This window comes from Mugil cephalus, chromosome 3 (genome assembly GCF_022458985.1).
Source record: "Mugil cephalus isolate CIBA_MC_2020 chromosome 3, CIBA_Mcephalus_1.1, whole genome shotgun sequence".
Classification (NCBI taxonomy): Eukaryota; Metazoa; Chordata; class Actinopteri; order Mugiliformes; family Mugilidae; genus Mugil; species Mugil cephalus.
In genome coordinates, this window is record NC_061772.1 from 28,931,705 (window position 1) to 28,954,084 (window position 22,380).

Sequence of the window (22,380 nt, forward strand, 5' to 3'; positions counted from 1 at the left end):
GTGAGGTATAAAAAAGATGTTGCTGTGTACAAACAACCTTCAGGGTGGTGAGGCTGCTGGTATTAGATGTGTAGATCAACAGTCACAGTTACTAGAGTTAATCCTTGATATTCTACAGAAAATGCTTGGGGTCATTTTTGACTACATGTATGGAAAAGTACTGATACAAAAAAATGTATTAACCTAAAAAATATAACAATTAAATACAAATCCAAATGGCCTCATGTCACAGACAACTTATTTGAGGAATATGAGATTAAATTATAAAAAATTACATTAATTAAAAATGAAATTACAAAGATTTGCAAAAAATAAATAAATAAATAATAAAAAAGACTTTAAGGCCATTATTTGAACGTGTTCTCAGAGATTTAATCACGCTTTTGCAACTCTGCATGCAAATAAGCACCAACATATCACTGTGGATGAAGTAGAATAATAATAAAGAAATTTAATGGTCATTTCACATAAATTAAAACGAATATCGCACCAGCTACTGTCTCAAAACAATGGACAGTTCCACTGAGATTTCAGAACCAAGGACAGCGCTTGTGGGTCATGATACATATTTTGGAACAAGCTGTAAAGTCTCTCACACATATGTTGTTATATTTAGTAATTTATCTCAATCCAGATGTTAGTTACCTTATAAAGTGGCAAAAAATTAATTAATTTCCACACTTTGCATCTGTTTTTATGATGAAATCACACAAAGAGTTTATTCATATTTAGTCATTTCATTTGTTAATTCTTGTTTAGATTTATTCACTATTTAGTAAATTAGAAGCTGCAAGGACAGAATATTTTAAAAGGCTCTCGTTACTAATGAGGGTGCATTTTCCTTCTCACTGTTTATAATAGTGTAATAGTTGTCCTCTGTAATATACTCACATCAGTCAGTTGTAAATGAAGACTCGTGTTTGCAGTGTCGAATGTGAAGCTGCAGAGAATCAGTGGGTCCAGTTCGCCATCGTTCCCGGAGCGTCACCGCCCAGTTGTTCCAGGTTCAGACAACAAACACATCTTTCAGCCACAGTTCTGAGTCTCAGTGAACGCAGTGTTTCTGTGGCAAACAGGACGGGAGGCTGAGTCATAGGAATAATAAAATTACTGTAAATTTGTATTTCCCCAGCAGGGCGGGTAGCGCCGGGCGTCAGAGCTGCCTCGTATCTGAATGGAGTCCTTTAACAATCTCCTGCACTCCACCCTTCACGTATTCACCGGCTCAGCTCTCTGCTCCTGAGCAGTTTGAGCTGTTTGACACTCACAGAAAATAGAAGTGTTTGTCATCTGTAACATACGGCTAAGAACTTGTTGCTCTCTGACCCTTTAAAATGATGTTGAGATGTTGTTGGAAACAAGTAAACAAGATTCTTTTGGATTCACTTTCACCAAAAGTTTCAACCTGCGCTGCCAATGCATTGCATTATATTATATTATGTTTTACCAGCTCTTCTGCAGCCACAAGTGAATCTTATCTTATTAACTTTACTGTCTGTAAAGTCCCTTTTAAATCTTTTAAATAAATATAAATACGTAACAGTTACTTCCACTAATTATTGTATTTTAATGTGATATAAATATTTATACATTTAGTATTTATTAAATGTAAATAATAGTAAAAGTAAATAATTAAATGGTTATATTATTGTATAATTATTGTTTTTTAACCATATTTTTAAACGTGGCTGTTTGCGGAACCAAAGTCGCCCACATGTTTTGTTCCGGTCGGACCACAGAGACGGAGGACTTCCGCTGATGCTTTTTCTAGCTGGATAAAGATGGCTTTCCAGGAGTTAACAGCGAACTAAATTAACCGGTAAAACCCCTAAATAATTGCTTTAAGACACGTATTAATTATTTTAATTGTCAGAATGACTCATGAAGTCGTTTTAGTTAATTCTCTAACCGGTGCGTGTAAAAGTTGGTAGCTGAAAAACATCCGATGCCCAGTGTTTCAGTTGGTTTTCATATTATTATTAAACAAAATAATAATAAAATATGGGTAGTGTGAATTTCTATATATTAAAAAAACAACAAACGAAACTGCGTTAATATTTTATTAATTGTTGACTGTTCTTCTGTTTAAATCCACTAAATGCTAACGGGCTAGCGGCGGCTAGTTGATTGTTGTTGGCCAGAAATGCGTTTTCCCTGCGTTCGCTTCACAGACTGGAGAGATTTCTGCAGCCAGAGGTGGATTAACCCACATGATTAGACTCACTGTTGTTTAAATATGTTGATAAAAAAAAAAAGTTTTTAGTTTGGAGAATAACAACAATTGTCAACAGGTGAAGAAAATATCAATGATTATCTGGTTGTCATGGCACCTGTCAGTTCAGGATGTTGATGTTATCAACATGAACAAGAAGTAAACATTAGATAAATAAAGTTTATGTTGTGTTTAGGGTCTATTTAAAAGGACTAAAGGGACCAGGTCTGGTCTGATGAACCAGACTGAGCCGGTGGATAATGTTCAGCTCGGAGACCTTGGCTTCTGACACGAATCTGGATTTTACTTTGACAAGTTCCCTCTGTGCGTCAGCACTGATGGACGCCATGTCCCGCGTTTAGTGGAGACAGTTTCCCCCCGACGGCCTCTCCTGGTTCAGTCACTGGTTCAGGAATCGTTTCAGAAACAAGTTCAAGGTGTCGACTTAGCCTCCAGATTCACCAGATCTCAGTCACGTCCAGCGTCTGAAGACACAAAACAGAAACGCGATTCAATGTAAACATGTTTCAGAACAAAATCCTGGACAAGTTCGAAGTTGTTTCATCACATTTTTCGGTCTCAAAAAAAGGACATGTCCAGGAAAACCCTAGTACATGTCTAAGTAACATCCACACCAATAAATGCCAGGTCCAAAAGTTTCCCAGCAGAAAATAATGTCTCCTGTCAAGACGTCTCTAACATTTTGTATTTTAGCTTTAGATTGTGCAAATAAAATGTGTATTTTTCTATCTCCACTGAAACTAGAAGAATAAAGAATAAAGTCCCAGACCTGAATCCTTGTCTCTATGTCGATACGTCTGAAAAACCACCTCGTTTTAGCTTTACATACTTTGAGAGGTTTATAGAAATGTAGGTGTTTCTATTAAAAGTTTTATGTTGCGATATTTCTAGGAGCGTTGATTCTGCCTCTTCATAGTCTTAATAATGGTTTTACATTGACCTCTTTTTGTCTCACACTGTGTTGTGTCACTTTCAGACGTTTTCCAGATATTTTATCTTATGATAAAATGTCAAAGTGTGTAAGAGTTCAAGTTTGGTTAAGAACCAGAAACAGCTGGAGGTTTGGTCCTGAAGTTAAAGTGAATCCTTCATGCGTCTGTTTTATTCCTCGTCTCTTCCAGGCCGATGTCTCGTCTCGTTGCTCCCGCTCCGTCGGCTCTCGCCTCACTTCTCTCCTCGCTGCTTCCCCGGGGCTTCGCCGTGGGGCCCTCGGGGCTCCGTGAGGGGAGGCCGGGGCTGTGGTGGGTCGGCCCCTCCCTGGAGGCCGGGTCCCTGCTGGGGAGGGAGGGGGGGGAGCTTCACGCCAACCAGGAGATCCAGGGGCGAGATGAGGAGCTCTCAGCGAAGCCCAAATTAAATCAAGCTAGCGGTGCAGAGGAAGGGAAGGTAAATCAGGGGGGGATGATTTTAAAAACACAAACAAAAACTTGAAAGTTAATATTAGACTAAATGTTTCTACTAACATTATTAACAAAACAAAACAATTAAAGAGCAACAATTCAAAAACACAAACAGCTGTAGTCTCCTTGACTGAAGCAGGAAGTAGTCGGGGTCAACACTGGTCCAGGAAGTAGTCTCTACCATGGTCAATGCAGGGCCAGGTATCTCTGGTCCAGGAAGTAGTCAGGGTCAACACTGGTCCAAGTCTCTCTGGTCCAGGAAGTAGTCTCCACCATAATAAACACTGGTCCAGGAAGTAGTCATAGCTCTGGTCTTCTTCTTCTTCTTCTTCTTCTTTTGTAGGAATCAAATAACATCTGGTTTCACCTTTAGTTCTATTTCTTTTTTTCACGTATTAACGGTCAAAAGTTAAATTTACTTGTTTATTTTTTTTTTATTTAATACTTTCTACACTAAAAATTAACTTGAAATACCAACAAGTACACGGACCCTTAACGTATCCCCTTAGATGTCACCTAAGTCTCTGAAAACCATCTATAATCTGGATTTACATGAACGAACATGATGAATCGAGCACTTTAAGTTTCACATATTTAATCCCGTTCTCAGACGTCTGTTAATCTTTAATTAAGTGTGCAGTCATCTTGTCTTTCATCCTGTGCCCTCTGCACCATAAAAGTGTAATAATCACCAGCGTCTCTTAAGCGTCTCTGTTCTGTTTAATGGATTTTCTCCCTTTTGATTTTTGCATGAGGGATTTTTTCTTTAATTTGTTGCAAATCAACACATTTGTCTGATGTGGACGAGTCTCTGCACAGTAGCAGCTTCCTGTCAAGTTTAAACCTCCACTTCATCTTTTGTTTCCCTTTCTTCAACGTTGCCTGTGTTCATTTAATAGCTCACGTCTTAATTAAGGCCTTGAAACTCATATCTTTTGTTTCTGGATGATGCAGCTGACACTAATTAACTCCACACACTGAGAACACTTTATTTCTTTATTTATTTATTCTTTAGTTTTTACAGTCATTTTTTTTGCAGATGATAATTGAGGCTTTCTCCGCACGCTCCACTGGCTTCGCTTCATCTCGAGTGTTCGCACTCGTGCTCGTTTCGAGGAACAAATTACCGGTCGTCACATTTAGCTCGAGCAGAAACCGGCAATTATCGCGTGTTAAGGTCTGAATCACGGCTGCACCTGAACGAGCTCGTGCCGCTGGAGGATCATCGCCGCCGAACAGAAATAGAAGGTGCAGAGTGAACTCGTTCCACCTTCACCGAATAGTCTGAATCCACCTGAAGAGAAGAACCAGACTCTGTGAACCCGTCCTGCTTCTACACGTTCTGCAAAGGAAATATAACAAGAAAAAGATGCAAAAGAACTTAATTAAAAAGCATTGAATTGTGTTGAAACTGCAAACAGAAAATATAAGCTGAGCTTCTGATGTTTTACATAAATGATGTTTTAACGTGATGTGTTTTACAGGAAGTGACACCGAACCCAGAGGTTCTGCTGCAGAGAGACGTCTGGGTCAGGTCAGTCCATGCTTCATGTTTTAAGATGTTAAATCTGTTAAATAATGAGTTTAATTAAATCACCTATATAATAATAATATAAGATGCACAACTTTTCAACACGATTTTACTCCAACATCATCTATGAGTATAAAGTAAAAGCTGAAATATTAGTAACAATATAAATTATATCCTCAAAGAGTCCGTGTATGTTTTGTTCAGAAAAGGATATTTAAAAAAGAAAATGAAATTAAAATTGAAATTTAAGGCATTTTTCATCATCAGGGTCGACAGCAGATAAACAAAACAGGTCGATTTTCATTTTCTCTTTCTAAAAATAAAAAATACAATCGTTGTAAGACAGAAACAAATAAAAAGCACCTGTTTGTTTTTCAGAGTAAAAGCATCTATGAGGAATTTTCAAATCTTCAAATGAAGTTCAAATAACCGCTCAGTTTTTTTTTAATACCCAGAAACATACACGGACCCTGGAGGGAGTCGATCGAATCTCAAGATTCAAGTTTGTTTTTTTGACTCTAAAATAAATAATAATAAAAAAAAGATAATCAGATTTTTCAACTTAAAAAGCAAAAAGATAAACAAGTAAATTTAGATTCTGAAAGAAAACTAAGAGAGAAAACGAGTTTTATATGAAGTGTTTTACATAATAAATAATTATGGGTTTTTTATTCATTATATATATCCCATAGACTTAAAAACTCCCTCAATTTTATATTGACCCTGGTAATTAAACATTGAATCTGCTCCTGTTGTAAACTATAAATGTTTCAGAGTCTTATCTTCCTCCTTTTCCTATGTTTTTATCACAGTTTCTCTCTCTCTCTCTTCTGCTTCTGGCTGTGGAAGTCGTGCCAACATGTTTTCTGTCCTGATTCTGAATCTGGCCCATTTTTCTCTCCCAGAATCTGAAACCAAACATAAACCAACCTGTGATGAGCCACCAGGGAGCGTAGTCGCACAAACTCTTAAAAAAAATAAACCCTTATCCCATGTTTTAAATGTTTTAGCCTCATATGCTTTAACAGGAGTTCCACCGTGTTTATGTCAGTACTTTATTTTTTAAAATGTTTTCTGCCCTCAGCTTTGCCTGCCAGGCGCGAAGCAGGACCCAGCAGAACGTGGTTGTTCAGTGTGTGTGTGGAGACGTGTGTGAGGCCGAGTGTGTGGGTTTGTGTCTCCGTCTGTGTCGGGACGTCCACCCGGGGACGGAGCTGCTGCTGTTTGACGACGCTGGACGTCCAGGTAACAGTTATTTAAAAGACTAAACACAGTTATGATCATTTAAACAAGGTCTCACAAAACTAAAAATATTATATCAGGTTTAACACCAGGAGATGGTGAAGATGAATGTTTATGAGTTAAACTAATAAATAGAAATAAAAGTGAACTATTTGTCTTACACATTATGTGATTGTTAAACTTTTTAAGAAAACTTTAAACTGTTTTAGGCAGATTTATGTCACATTTTAACATTTATAAAACAAAAGTCATCTCATCCAAGGTGCATCTTCACTTTTAAATGACTTTTATTTGGAGCCAGAGCTTTTAAAGACTCACAGTCTGAACGGGGGTAAAAATGGTGCGTTCCATTTCTACTCAGAAGTCGGAATTTCCGAGTTGTAATTTTCACCTTGAACGCCCCCTGAAGTCAGATTTTCTGCTCAGAAACTCGTAAAATCCTCACAACCTCCGAGTTCATTTTCCAAGATGGCCGCCCCGTTTAGAGGCTCCTGTTGCACGAAATTGGCCATGCAGACAGGATTTCTCCACATACATACGTTGAAATGCTGTTATAGTGTAATTTATAGTTTTTCATGTGTCATATGGGAAAAACAATCGCAATGTCACACTAACAACAACCTGGTAAAAACCAAAACAGAGACAAAAACCATCGTAGTAAACTGGGATTAATAGTGTTTTTGTTTCTACAGTTAAAACTTTTGAATATTTTTATAAATTTCTGCCTCGTGTGGTTTTGTAGATTTCATATCTAGTAAAAAAACTCATGAGTTTGTTCACGTTACCTGTTTCATTTACAGTTTGTGAAACTTAAATAGCCTGAACATTATAATATTAGTTATATTGAACACACTGAGTTATATCCAGACGAGGCTGTTTCCAGTCCCGACTTCTGAACTCTGAGGTTAAATGGAACAAACCAGAACTTCCTGAGCTGAGTCTCAGTGAAGTGTTTTCCCTTCGTCTACTGTCCCTTCATATACATCAAATACATTCACACTCTCCACCTGGAGGAGCCAGAGGAGCATTAAACTCCAGCCTGGTTCAGTGGACTTTCAGTGTTCACCACAGAGTCGACTCTGATAGAACTACGTCCTCAGTTAAAGTAAATGTTCTGGGTGAAAAAAAAAGGAGAAAAAGTGGCTTCGCTGGTTAGTTTCAGCCTTTTAGAGTTAAAAAAAAAAAAAACCCCAGTCAGCGGAAACACACTGAAGAAGAGCATGAAAGCCAGAGATGAACGATTACACCCATGAATCATTTTAAACTAAAAAAAATGTTGCAATTAAATGGAAACACCAAGCAAGAACAGGCCGTCGTTAATATACGGGAGTAATGTGCTCTGCGTCGCCGCTAATCCTTTATTATCGCTGCTTTGTAACTGATGGGACATTAAAGAAGAGCTTCATGCAGAAAACACCCAGCAGCAACAGACTGTGGATATCTTATTACAGCCCAGGCCCACGACTCAAACAGATTGAGCCCATAAATCGCGGACGCATCTCTAAAAACAATCATGAATACTAACCGAGAGATAATGAGATAAGAGCAGTCGATGCCTGCGGGAAGTTTGCGTCGTTGTGTGGTTGCAAATATTAATTAGATTAAGAGAAAAGGGAGAAAAGAAAACGAGTAGAATAAGGAATGAATGAATATATATTGGTACAATGTGTGACGTGTATGGATGTACACCGATCAGCCATAACATTATGACCACCTTCTTGGCGTTGCGTTGGTTTCCTTTGTGGTGACTCTTCAGAGGATGGACATGGACCTTCTGGGGGCTGTTAGTGGGGGGGTCTTTGAGGGGAGGGGCCTCTGGACACTTGATCAGTTTGGGATCTAGTGGATTTGGAGCCCAGGTCAACACCTTGTGCTGCTCTTCGTGTTTTGTTTCATGTGTTGTTCCTAAAGTGTTTTTGTGGCGGCATCCTGCTGGTGTCATTGCTATGGGGTGGAGGGGGGGTCTGGTCTGGTCTGGTCTGGTCTGGTCTAGGTGGGTGCTACATGTCTAAGTAACATCCACGTCAATGAACACAAGGACCAAAAGTGTCGTAGCAGAACATTGAATTGTCACAAAATGGTTTAAAAGTCATTCACTTCTCCTTTCGGTGGTCATAATGTTGTGGCTGATCGGTGCATAAGAAGCATATATTTTCTCAATTTATCTGTTTTGTCTCTAACATAATTAATCCATCCAGCAGCTGTTATAACACTGTTTTAATACTCTGTTTATCAGAAGGATGTTGGCTTTTATTTACATACAGAGAAACTGATTTCTTATTTTTTTTTTTTTGACAGATGAGAAGTTTGAGTCCAGTTCACATCCTGTGGTTCCCAACGAGAAGGAAGTGGAGACGGACGACAAACAGAAGGAGAGGATGCAAGAGGGCGAGGAAGGTTCTGAAAACCCGAGCAGATGCATCCGACAGAGCAACCCAACAACCACCAGGAGGAAGAGGACGGTGAGGACAGTCGCAGACGGACCAGAGAGCGTCCTGTCCTCCGTGGACGAAGGGACAACTCCTTCCGTCCGCTGCAGCTCCCGTCTGGCCGCGAAACCCCGACGTGTCCACTGTCTGAGCGGCCGGGCACAGAAACGACCCGACGTTCCCGAACGCACCGCGGCGCCGAGCCAAAGCTCCACCGTCCCCGCGCCGAAGACGTCTCGTCCCGACGCCGACGCCGACGCCGACGAGTCGACGCCCGCGGTCACGTCGTCGCAGTCCGGCCTCACGGAGAACAGGGAGCGGCGGTACCGGTGCTCCACCTGCGGGAAGAGGTTCTACCAGATGGGTCACCTGAAGAAGCACCAGTTCAGCCACACGGAGGAGAAACCGTTCACCTGCAAAGAGTGCGGGAAAAACTACACGTCTGCAGAAAGCTTCAGGGCGCATCAGGTAGATTTATTACTTTACCACTAATTACTGATTTAAAGTCGCTCGTAGCTCGTTTCTATAATCTTCTGTATTGATGATACACAAAGAAAAGGCTGTTCTTCCAAATGTGCATCACTGGATTGAATCAGGTTGTGACATCTGAGCTCTGAGGCCACGAGTCAGAGGAAAGAATATGACACTTGATGGAGAATCACTCTGGTATTTGTGCTGCCTCCTTCATCATCACTTAGCTTTACTGCACCCGTCTCATCCACGTACTTTTCCAGTCGCTACGTCAAGTTATTGTCTTGTACGTGAATGTCGTCCCTGGAATGAGTCGTCCTCTTTGTGCATGAAACCTCTTTTATTTATCGGATCCAACCTTACGAGTGATCAAGGACAAACACAGCAGCTCTGCACAGGGTTTATGTGAGAGCGCAAAACTACTGCTGCACATGTAAACGTTATTAAGGCAGCGCCGCATAGCGAGAAGGTTCTGAGTTCAAGTCCCACCCTGTCCCTCTGTGTTCGCCCTGAGACAGGCTGGAGACCTGTCCTTCCAGAGGACAAGCGGTCAAAGAAAACGAATAACTTGGTCTAAATGGAGAAAAACGTCATGGTAACTATTTAACCTAAAGACGAAGAGGTAAAATAGTTTCCATGTTGAATGCTGATATTTGCAGTTTGACTAAATGTAATAATTAAAAGCAGTTTAATGGGCTGATGTCCACGTCTGACATGAATATTTTACTTTTCTTTCTTAAATGTTTCTTAAAGGTTTGTTTAGTAACAAAAAGAAACAACAACAGCTGCATTTCCTTTAGTTTTTTTACGAAATAAGTGATTTCCCGCGTTTCCATTTAAAGCCCATTGGTGTTTTTTTGCGGATGAGCTGTAACTAGTAAAGTTTTGTCTTAGTTTTGTTCCATATTTGTCTTAATTTCTCGTCACTTTGAGGAAGATGGACTTGAAATGAACTGGTCACATGACTCCCTGCATCATATCCGGCGACTTTTACGATAAACTTTTATATCGATACGTCTCAAAAATGACCTCATGAGAGCGTGAAGGTGTTTTAGTGTTTTAGTGATTTTATGGAGGAAAACTTTCACCAGTTTTCTACATTTCTTGGGTTTAATGGAAACGCAGCAACTTTCTCCAAACTTTCTCTTTCTTTGGTTTTATCAGCTGACGTTTGTTTATCTGTGATAAGGCAAAAATCTTCCTTCCGTCAGTTTGTTTTTCTAGTTTTCACCAGCGGTGCAGAACTCAGAAAGAAAGTTTTTTCCCTGTTTGATTCTCGGTGACCGACACTAAAAGCTGAAACGTTGTCAGAGTTGTTATCTGACTCACTCAGCTACACAAACCCCACGATAAACACTTGTGTGTGTGTGTGTTTTTGAGTGTCTGAGAGCTCAGTCATCATGCAGAGCAGCCATTTCCCCGTCACAGAGAGGTTTATAAATACCAGCGGTAGTAATGCACGTGGTCTGTGACGGTTTTTCTGGGGTTGTTTTGCAGATGAGTCACCGCGGCGAGCGCCCGTTCTGCTGCCCTCACTGCGAGAAGACGTACGGCCTGAAGCGCGACCTGAAGGAGCACATGGTCCTGCACACGGGCGAGAAGCCGTACGCCTGCGACCACTGCGGGAAGGCCTTCGCCCGCCGGCCGTCGCTGCGAATCCACCGCCTGCTTCACTGCAGCAAAGTCGTCTACGCGCAGCCTCTGAAGGTACGAAGGCTGAACTCGGACCAGTCGACCGCGGAGACGTTTTCAGTTTCAACGGGAAGCTTAATTGATTTCTTCAGCCTTCCGCGAGGAATATTTTAAATTAATGCTTTTACTGCCCCCCTGCAGATGTTTCAGAAAACAGACGTCACTCCACATCATCACACACACACACACACACACACACACACACACACACACACACACAAACACACTGTTACTCCTTCACATGAGCATCATTCAACCAAACCTCCATCTGCTTCTACTCCGTGCTTTTATTCTTCTTTTTTTAACTTATTCTTTATTATTTTTCTCATCCCTTTTTTAAATCACAACGTGTTATTACATCACAAAACATATTTACATTATACAAGTAACCATGTTGTCTTATTTATTATTAATCTTCAGAACAAATCAATGTATTAGATACTAGAAAGAAAAACAGTCAGATAAACCAACAATAATCAAAAGTAACTACAACACAAATCATAACAGTGTATCAATAAAAATACATAAATGAATAAATAAAACTCATCTTGGGTTATATATGTCCTATATATATATATATATATATATATGTCCTCATACTATAAATAACTAAACCTGTTTCAATCCCACTTCTCTTATTAATAAATTATCTTTTAATTATCAATCCCACTTTTTCTCCACTACCTTCAGTCACCAACAACACAAAAGTTAACACATGTCACACACTTTGCCTCCAAAATCATTGATCTTCACACACACACAACTGGACGACGGATCCACAAACTCCACCAACACCTCGTCCCGCTACCATCAGGTCACAGATACCGGACTTTTAAATAAATTCCAGTGAACTCCCGTGTGTTTGCCGCCACATTTAACATCCAGTGTAATAGTTTGTTGTTGAATTGAGCTCTTTCTTGTCTCGTTCAATCTTCTGTTATGATGAATATTAAACAAATCTACCTCCCGCTCAAATAAAGTCTGAATGTCAGACTTTTCACATCCACACGAACCGAAACCATCTTTTTTTTTTTTTTGGTGTCGTTTCAAGAATTTCTCCATAAAAGTGGATCCATTGCAAAACCACATCTAGTTGTATAAAGGCTGTAATTTCTACCCCAGGCCTGTAGGTGGCGCCGTATACAAACACACAGCCTGGATTATCGTCTCTTATCCTTTTTAAATCGTCGTAGTGGCGATGGACTAGTATATATTGGACCTAGCCGCCCACTAAGGGTCAGTATCTGTATCATTGTTCACACGAATGGAAAAAAAGGAAACGCATCGTTTTCCACCCTGGATTTAAAAATGTTCCCGTCACCAAACAATCCTGACGTACGCGGCCAAGACCACACGTTTTACTGAGTGTTTCTAAAACTACTCATGTAACGTTTAAATTTTCATGACAGTCTTGTTTTTTTTTTTTTCCTGAACACGAGTTTGAACTTTGAAGTGTTTAAAAAAGAAGAAGGAAAAAAAAACATGTGATGTATCTGTTCCTTGTTTTTTATTTCCTGTTCCAGGTCAAGTGTTCGGTCTGTCCCAAGCTTCTGGCAAACTCCGGTTCCCTCAGGAACCACATGCTGCTCCACACGGGCGAGAAGCCTCACATCTGTCCACACTGTGGGAAACGCTTCAGTCAGAAAGGTACAAGACCGACGACCAGATGTGGAACCGCTTCTCCCTGCGTCGGCTGTTTGAAATGCAGATGTGGCCACATGTTCGTCTGACGGCAGCTTGAAATAAGACGACAGACGTTAAGTCACAGACAGAAAAACAACAACAGAGTCTGAATCAGTTTTTATTTTCCTCAGTTCATCATGATCAGTGTTTAATGAGCTCCTCCTCTTCCTCCATCCTCTTCTCCTCCTTCATTCCCCTCCATCTTCACCTCATCCTCTTCTTTATCTCTCTGTCCTCCTTTTTCCTCCATTTTCTTCTTCCTCTTTCTTCTCCTCACTCTTCTTCTTCTTCTTCTTCTTCTTCTCTTATATTTACAGTAGATGCTCCTCCATCCTTCTCCTTCCTGTTCCTCTTCTCCATCTGCATCACTTCTTTCTTCCTCTGTTTCTCCTCCTTCGTCTCTTCCATCTTCTCCTAGTTTGTCCCGTTCCTCTTCCTCCATCATCTCTTCCTCCTTCCTTCCCCTCCTTTTCTCCTTATCCTCCTCTTCCTCCATCCTCTTCTCCTCCTTCCTCACCCTCCATCTTCACCTCATCCTCTTCTTTTTTCTCTGTCTTCCTTTTAGCCTCCTTTTCATCTTTCATCTTTCTCCTTGTACATCATCTCTCTTCTTCCTCTTTCTCCTCTAGTTGCTCCTTCTTCTTCTCCTCCTTCTTCCTCTTGTCCTCTTCATCCTATCCTGTGCTGTTACTCTTCTCCTCTTCCTTCTTATTCCTCCTTCTTCCTCTTTCTCCTCCTCACTCTTCTTCTTCTTCTTCTCTTATATTTACAGTAGATGCTCCTCCATCCTTCTCCTTCCTCTTCCTCTTCTCCATCTGCATCACTTCTTTCTTTCCCTGCTTCTTCTCCTTCGTCTCTTCCATCTCCTCCTAGTTTGTCCCGTTCCTCTTATTCCTCCCTCTTTTTTTTGCTTCATCCTCTATTTGCTTCTTCTTCTTCTCCTCCTCCTTTATCCTCTTCCTCCTCCTTCATCTGCTCCTTCTTCCTCTTGTCCTCTTCCTCCTATCCTTTGCTGTTACTCTTCTCCTCTTCCTTCTTATTCCTCCTCCTTCCTCTTTCTCCTCCTCACTCTTCTTCTTCTTCTTCTTCTTCTCTTATATTTACAGTAGATGCTTTTTAAAAGTAGCTGACTATGTTCTTCTTCTCCTTCTTTCTTTCATCTTCTCTTTCATGTCGTCCTTTTACTACTTCTTCTTTTCACACACTTTTTTTATTTCTGCTCGTTTTCCATTTTTCCGTCGCTCCTTTAAACTCCTGACGTCTGTTTGTATCGTTTAAAAACGATACAAACTATTTCCTCTGACATCGATCTGCTCGTCTGAACTCCAGTTTAAAAAAAAAAAGAGAAAAAGTTTTCATTTAATTGTAAATTTGTCGTGGTCACATGGATGAGTTGAGGATTATTGATTATTTTCTCCGCTCGGGATGATCACACATTTGCTGGGAGGAAGCGTCCAGCTGTGATTTTTATCCATCACGGTGACTGAGCTCAGTCTTCACACTTTATTGGACAGATGTTCACTCGTCCTCCCTCCCGCTGTGACCACTCTTCGTTTGTTTGTTTGTGTCTTTCCTTCAGGAAACCTGGAGAGTCATCTGAGGATCCACAGCGGCGAGAGGCCGTTCTCCTGCTCCGAGTGCCGCCAGACGTTCTCCCAGAAACCGGAGCTCCGCCGCCACATGTTCTCCCACACGGGAGGAGGTTTCCTCTGCAGCTACTGTGGGAAGTCGCTGAGGGATCCTCACAGCCTCCGGTCCCACGAGAGGCTTCACACGGGGGAGAGACCCCATCGCTGCCCCGTCTGTGGGAAAGGTCAGGACCACAAGAGATTCATTACTTCAGAGTATCTTCTTTCTTCTTTCTGCCTGCACATCCCATACGCTCTGCCTCATTTCCTTCTTCCTCTTTCACCTCATCACTCTTCTTCTTCTTCTCTTCTATTTACAGTAGATGCTCCTCCATCCTTCTCCTTCCTGTTCCTCTGCTTCTCCTTCGTCTCTTCCATCTCCTCCTAGTTTGTCCCGTTCCTCTTATTCCTCCACCTCTTTTTTCTCTTCATCCTCTATTTGCTTCTTCTTCTCCTCCTCCTTTATCCTCTTCCTCCTTCTTCGTCTCCTTCTTCTTCTTGTCCTGTTCCTCCTATCCTTTGCTGTTACTCTTCTCCTCTTCCTTCTTATTCCTCCTTCTTCCTCTTTCTCCTCCTCACTCTTCTTCTTCTCTTATATTTCCAGTAGATGCTTTTTAATAGTAGTTGATTATAGTTTCGAGGTTTGATGTTCTCATCTTCCTCCTTCGTCTTTTCCATCTCCTCCTATTATGTCCTGTTCCTCTTCTTCTACATCTTTCCTCCTTCTACCTTCCTCTTCTGTTTCTCGTCATCCTTTTACCTCTTCTACTCTTCCTCCTTTTTCCCTTTCTTTTCTTCCTCTTGCTACTTTCTCTCCTCTTCTTCTTTCTCCCTGCACATCCTCTACCCACTCCCTAATTTCCTTCTTCCTCTTTCTCATCATCACTCTTCTTCTTCTTCTCTTATATTTCCAGTAGATTCTTTTTAAAAGTTGATGGTTTCAGGGTTTGATGTTTTCCTGCTCCCCCTTTTCTTCTTCTCCTTCTTCCTCTTGTCTTCTCTTACACATCGTCCTTTCAACTACATCTTCTTCTTCTTCTTCTCATCTACCGTCCTTCTCTGCCTCATTTCCTTCTTCCTCTTTCTCCTCCTCACTCTTCTTCTTCTTCTCTTATATTTCCAGTAGATGCTTTTTAAAAGTAGTTGATTATAGTTTCGAGGTTTGATGTTCTCCTCCTCCTCCTCCTCCTCCTCCTCCTCCATCTTTTCCATCTCCTCCTATTATGTCCTGTTCCTCTTCTTCTACATCTTTCCTCCTTCTACCTTCCTCTTCTGTTTCTCATCATCCTTTTACTTCTTCTACTCCTCCTCCTTTTCCATTTCTTTTCTTCCTCTAGCTACTTCCTCTCCTCTTCCTCTCCTTCTCCTCTTTTTCATTCCTCGTTCTTCTTCTTTCTTCTTTCTCCCTGCACATCCCATACACTCTGCCTCATTTTCTTCTTCCTCTTTCTCCTCATCACTCTTCTTCTTCTTCTTCTCTTATATTTCCAGTAGATGCTTTTTAATAGTAGTTGATTATAGTTTCAAGGTTTGATGTTCTCTTCCTCCTCCTCCTTTGTCTTTCATCTTTTCCATCTCCTCCTATTATGTCCTGTTCCTCTTCTTCTACATCTTTCCTCCTTCTACCTTCCTCTTCTGTTTCTCGTCGTCCTTTTACCTCTTCTACTCCTCCTCCTTTTTCCCTTTTTTTTCCTCCTCTTGCTACTTCCTTTTCCTCTTCTTCTTTCTCCTTCTTCTTGCACATCCTCTCCCCACTCCCTCATTTCCTTCTTCCTCTTTCTCATCATCACTCTTCTTCTTCTTCTCTTATATTTCCAGTAGATTCTTTTTAAAAGTTGATGGTTTCAGGGTTTGATGTTTTCCTGCTTCCCCTTTTCTTCTTCTCCTTCTTCCTCTTGTCTTCTCTTACACATCGTCCTTTCAACTACATCTTCTTCTTCTTCTCATCTACCGTCCTCCTCTTCCTCCATTTTCTCCTCTTTTCTCCTCGTCTTCTCTTTTATTTTCCAGTAGATGCTGAACATCAGCACTTTGTCAATAAAGTTTCTCCAGTGATTGATGTTTTTTGGTATGAACGCATAAATCAGATCAGATAATTTCATTTGGTTTCCATGGAAACCGTTTAAACTTTAAATCTCCGGTCAGAACAATTGATCGACTGAACCTGAGACTGCGACCGCTCAGGATGCGAGTCCAGACCGTGCGCTGATGAATTTAGAAGAGAGTTGGAAAAAAAAAAAATAAAAACGATAAACTGTGAAAAAGTGAATCGAAGGAAAAGCCGGAGCCAATTCCCCTCCAGCCGGCCTTGTTTATCTCCCTCAGCAGGCGGCAGATGGTCCGACCTGCAGACACGACTGGAAAGCACAAACCTGACGATTACAAGAAACTCCACATATTCTATTTACGAGGCATTAAACAGCAAAAAAAAAAAAAAAAAACTAATGCTGACTTTACAGCTTTTTTATTATTGATGAACTCTAAGTTGAAGTTTATCCCTCACGCGTCTTTCTTTTCATTTTGTTTGATTAAACTTGTGTTTGCATTTATATGGCATCATTCAGGGGATTAGGAGGTTTTAAAGTGCTGCCAACAAATTATAAAATCATCAGTACTACTAACGAGATAATAATCCACCTAACGAGGATCTAAAGCCCATAAGAACCTTAATCCTAAATGTATAGACGTCACTGACGTCATGTTAACTGGAGGCAAAACAGAGGGAAGTTTAAAGCGAACACTGTCACTGTCAACCAGGAAAATGTCGTCTTGCTGTATTTTTTGGGGCCTAAATGAAAATCAAAACACCAACTTGAAGCTTTGTCACATACGAGCCACTGCCAGTCGAAGACAACGTTGGTTTGGTGATTAAAAGAAATAATTGGAGTGAGACAATCAACAACGTGCACACTTGATATCAGATCAGATTAATATGTTTCAGCCTGGATAACGTTATGGGTCAGAATAAATCGTGACTGAAATTACATTAAGTTATTATTTCATTAATGCTAATGCTAACCGTTAGCTAACGCAATGTTAGTTGCATGTTTCAGGGGTGTTAAAGCAGAAGTTGCATTTACTACATTTCCCTCCACAGTGGTTCCACTTACTTCTTGTAATATCTTTGTTGGAGAGGCTTCACTTGATAAAGACAGACCAGACTTCGTCCCCTCTGTGTCCTCCTTTGGTCAAATCTTCCATCCAGTGAGTGAGAGTGTAGAGGTCAGTGAATATAGTCCCATCAGTCAGAGTCAACTTTTAAAAAATAACTCGGTCTCGGAGGGTGAGTGTATTAATATATTCTCCAAAGTAAACGTTTTCTTAATCCATTCTGGCCAAGACAGTCCGTTGAAATATGCTAACCACTGTTTACAGGCTGTTGTGTTTGAGATGTTTTGCCTCCAGTTTAGCCCCGCCCCTCAAAAAACCCCACACTGTTTACAAACTGTGATCCGCCGCTCAAAATCATCCCCAACAAATCTATTTCCTCTTGTGTGAGTTAGTCTTCTTTTTGTGGACGTTTTGGAGTTTTACTAAGAAAAATTAAGCAGTTTCCTTTTTTTTATTATTTATTTCTTTTTCTAGAAAGATGTTGGTGCAGAACAGGATCTGTGACCTATGTGCAAATTATTTTTTTTTGTGCAAAATTTGCAACAATTTCTGCTTTAAAATGACTCGAAACTTTTCAAATTTACTAAAATGAAAGACTGAGACAAGGCGCTGGAAAAATAAGTTACATTAAAAACTAAAGGAAATAGCAGACACCATGTTGATTGATGGGTTTTCCATACAATGTTAACACTGTGGTGGCCTGAGTCTGATATAAAAAATAAAAAGGAAATATTTCATTTCATTTGGTTTGGTGGTTTAAGACGTTGCATGTTGTTTTTCCAGGGTCTTAAAAAGTCTTAAATATGAGCAGATTTTGCATTGTAGGGCTTAAATTACATTTAAAATCCTTACATCCATTTATTACCACTTCATTTGCATTTCTTGTTATTATTATAAAAGTAATTCTGGGTCCCTGATTTTCCTTATTTTTAGGTCTTAAATTTAAACCATAATGATTTAAAAAATGTCTTAAATTTAACTTGTTCAAACCTGTAGAAACGCTGTTTTCCTATTGCTCCTGAAAGCATCTTTCCCTCCCTTCCCAAAGCCGACTCCCCCTCAAACACTCATGTTCAACCCAACATGTTATTGCATGTGTCATATACTGTTTCATGAGATTTTGTGGTTAAACACTTGATTGATGTGATTTTTCTTCAGGCTACACGTTGGCCACCAAACTGAGGAGACACGTGAAGGCGTCTCACCTGAAGGAGAAGCCATACACCTGCTACTGCGGAGCGTCCTACACCGTGAGACAAAGTCTGCAGAGACACCAGGCTCAGCACAGGGCAGAGGGAGGAACTCAGAAGGAGGCGGCGGGAGGAGGACAAGAAGAGGAGGAGACAAACGGAAACAAGGAAGAGGAGGCGCAAGAGGTTACAGCGACTTCTTTAGAGTGCGGCCACTCGAAACCGGTACGAGGTCGACCCAAGAAGAACTCGCTCCCTAAAGAAAGAGAAGCAGAGAAGGAGGGAGCTGAAGGGAAGCGAAGAAGAAGAAGAAGAGGAGGAGGAGGAAAAGGAGGAGGAGGGAGAGGAGAGGAGGACAAGTCCGACAGAGTGGAAACCTCGACGGGAGAAGACGGAGAGGACGTCCAACACGCCGTCGTCTACGTCCACGCGAACGCCGACCTGTCGGCGCCGAGCTCCGCCCCTCTGCTGCTCGCGGCGTCGGGGGCGGAGCAGGAGCTGGTGGAGGTGGTGATATCTCAGCGGGCGGAGCAGTGCATCGTGGTCCACGGCGAGCAGGCGGTGGGGGAGCTGCTGATCTTACAGGAGGAGGAGGACGGACTCTGCTCCGTGGCTCAGACTGTGGAGATAAACACAATATAACTTAAAACACATGATCAGTACATCTCAGCTTTCTTTCTTTTTTTTATTATTTATTTTTTTTTGTGTTGGAACAAACTCTAAAGTTGTTTATATGAAAAGAAGACGAGATGATGCCAAAGACTAAAGGTGGAAACTCATCTTCTGAATTGTAGCGTCTCTTCTCCAGAACTCCTCCGTCTTTGTGCGTTTTTGTTTTGTAGAAACCGACCTCTGAACCTCCTCACTGATGCGTATGAGCCTGTTCTGATGCAGGACACTTATCCTGTCAAATTCTTCAAGTGAAGATGCACCAGAAATATCTCGGCTCGGCATCGACGTCTTCTACTTTTAGCTCGTTATTCCCTGGAGTTAAAAGAATCAAATTAAAACGGCAGAAAAGTACTAAAAATACCACGTATGTGTCTGTGTGTTTGCATCAACTTGTATATTCATTTAGACTAAAAAACACAAGGTTAACTTTGTGAAAAGCTATGCAATTAGCCTGAGATGTCACCTGACCATCACAGTCAAATGTGAATAATTGTAGGACTATCTAAGTTCATGCAAAACAGTTGAAACACGCCAAATAATATCATTTAGTACATTTTTCTCTGCTCTTCAGTATTTAAAAATAAGCATGTGATCTCAATATGACAAAAAAAAGGCTTTTAAAGAAGCGTGTTTTTGACCTGTAATCTGAAACGAGCCACTAGGGGGCGACCATTAAGTTTTTACTTAACTTCTTGGACAGTTAATCAATATATGTTCCCGTCTAAGTCGCCGTCCAAATAATGTTCCAATTGAAAGTAAACCTCTGACCAAGGACAGTCCAAATACCTGGATGTGTTCAAATTACACAATGACCAGAATTTGTACTTGAGAGTTGAACTGGTCAAGTCTGAAATATCAAAGTACTTGAGTCCAAATGTTCAGTGCTACAAGGTTCACTGTGGGCGTCCAAGACCTTTTCCTTTGATCACGAAGCTTCAGAAAAGTTTGAAATCTTCAAAAGAATAAGGGACAAGTGAGGATCACGCTCTAGAGTCTAGACCAACCTGGTTCCTCCTCGTGTTGAAGTATTCTCTAGATTTTAAGACATATTTAAGATGTTAAGATTCAGAGTTAAATCTCAGAAGAAGCTGCTAAGGTGGATGTTGTGTTGGACTGCGTTAGATATCACAGGTGTCCCACCTAAGAGTCCACTGCCAGTTGTTATTTCTTGTCATGAGGTGAGTTTCACACCATTTCTCTTGTGGAAAAGTGACTCACTAAAAGGACGGACAGATTTCTGGCGGCCTCGGCTTTCAAAGCACTCACCATGTAATTGCAGTGTCTCTGGTTGGAAACCTGCGTTGCGTGACACCCCCCCCCCTTATTTCCTGCCACCTCTCTCTCTCTCTGGTGTCTCTCTCTCAAATGGAATAAAAAAAAAAAAAACTGATAAAGTTAGAAGACGATAGTAATAAAAGAATGAAATAGACGAATCCACTTCTAATCCGAGATGACAGATGCTCAGAAACTTCTCTGAAGACGTCCCTGGGAAGTGTTAGCATCAAGCCACAGCTATCGAAGATAAAGCACGGTCATACATGCCAGTAGTTCTTCACAGGACGGTGAATGACCGCCACCTCTTGGAAATCGGCCCCAAACAATTAGATTCGAGCCCCATTTCAGCAGCATCAGTGGACACGTAAGCCGGTTTTGAAGCTCACGTGATGTCCTGAATGGATGGACGCCATGAAAGCTCCTACTGACCCTTCAGTAGACACATGACGAGGGCGACGGCGCCATGATGCCATGATGGACGACATACCCGTACAGGTGCTGGTCTAAACGATATAAAGATATGGTTGGGTTAGCAAATGCTAACGGCACCTCATAATGTAGAGTAACCAGATGATTTCTGGGACAGTCCTCGTCTTGGCTGTTCCCAAAAATGTCCCCGATATTAGCACAAACAAAAAGATGTTCCACGCAGACTATTACGCTAGCTAGCTGTGCTACTGTTCAGCAGTTTAAATATGAATAAATGTATCAAAATAAATGAAATTGTCCATGTTTCGTCATTTCATCTTGATAACTGAGCTGTAAATGTCCCTGGATGTCACCTTCATCATAATAGAAAAGGTAAGACATGATGTTAGCATTATAGCTATGCATTAGCTAGCCGCTGATGATACATAACCAGTCCTGTGAAGGGTTAGCTGGCTGTATACGCTTTAACCTGTTTCCCCTGGGATCCCATCAAACTCAAATAGACTGCAGAGTCTTGGCGTCTTAGCTAGCATGTGGTGGTGCTACAGCATCGAATCTACATCGAATCTTTCATTTCAGGTCCATCATAGTCTCAGGTGTCTTTGAAGAAGGATGGAACGTGCAAACAGTCAATAAAGTGAAGCCGAAGCATGTGGAGCTCCCCCTGGTGGCTGGCTGCAGTATGGATGAATCACAGATGTAAGAAATAGTGTGTGAAGAGACTCAAAATAATGTTATTCATGGATTTTTTTTTTATGCCTCTATTGATGCTCCTGCAGCCGAGAGACAGAAAGATTCAACAAACGTCCCTAAAGAGGTTGAGGAAATAAGTTGTTTTGCACCAACACTGGAGCCGACTTTTTAAACTCCACGACCTGGAAGCCTGAGAACATCACAGTTTAGCTCGTGGTTGAAGCTGTAAACCCCTCAGCCACCAGACCTCCCTGCTGCCAATGATGACTTTGTGTATCTTTTTCCTTCCAAGTTTGGTTCTTTTCCAATAAAAGAATCATCCCCAGTCGCCCAGACTGTTGTAAATCTAACTCTGTTTACACCTTCAGCGTCCCGTAGGACTCCCACAAGCTCTCGGCTCCGTGAGTTTGCGCTGCTGAGAAGTGCACTGAAAAGTTTGCAGCTTTTTTATTGTGTGTGTCTGATCCTGTATTTGTTGGTATTCAAAGACCTGCGTTTGTTGAATTAGCCTTAAACTCTAATCTGTTTTTGTGTAAACTGCTCAAGGGAAGTTTTATTGGTCTGACCTTTTACCGTTTCTGTTGTCTTTGTCTTTATCTCCCGTCTATATTGTCTGTATATTTATATATTTATGTATAAATCTGTGTGCTGACCTCACTATCTCTTCTCCTCGGTCAGAGATATGACTCACAGAGCGTCCA

The 22,380-nt window shown here is 41.1% G+C and overlaps 1 protein-coding gene across 1 annotated transcript; it reads left to right on the plus strand.

The window, feature by feature from the left end:
• The first annotated feature begins 1,749 nt into the window (after positions 1–1,749).
• znf408 (zinc finger protein 408) lies at positions 1,750–21,184 on the plus strand. Its single transcript, XM_047579819.1, has 9 exons — positions 1,750–1,819; positions 3,355–3,619; positions 5,118–5,167; positions 6,249–6,409; positions 8,705–9,303; positions 10,804–11,013; positions 12,522–12,645; positions 14,261–14,494; positions 18,579–21,184. The coding sequence occupies exons 2-9, from the start codon at positions 3,359–3,361 to the stop codon at positions 19,250–19,252; spliced, it is 2,313 nt and encodes a 770-aa protein (XP_047435775.1). The 5' UTR covers positions 1,750–1,819; positions 3,355–3,358; the 3' UTR covers positions 19,253–21,184.
• The last annotated feature ends 1,196 nt before the right edge of the window (positions 21,185–22,380 follow it).

Bases quoted from the DNA above. Each gene is read 5' to 3' on its own strand.
- znf408 (XM_047579819.1), top strand. From the start codon at position 3,359: ATGTCTCGTCTCGTTGCTCCCGCTCCGTCGGCTCTCGCCTCACTTCTC. The intron at 5,168-6,248 runs GTCAGTCCATGC...TTCTGCCCTCAG, and splicing joins CAGAGAGACGTCTGGGTCAG to CTTTGCCTGCCAGGCGCGAA. The intron at 9,304-10,803 runs GTAGATTTATTA...GTTGTTTTGCAG, and splicing joins AAAGCTTCAGGGCGCATCAG to ATGAGTCACCGCGGCGAGCG.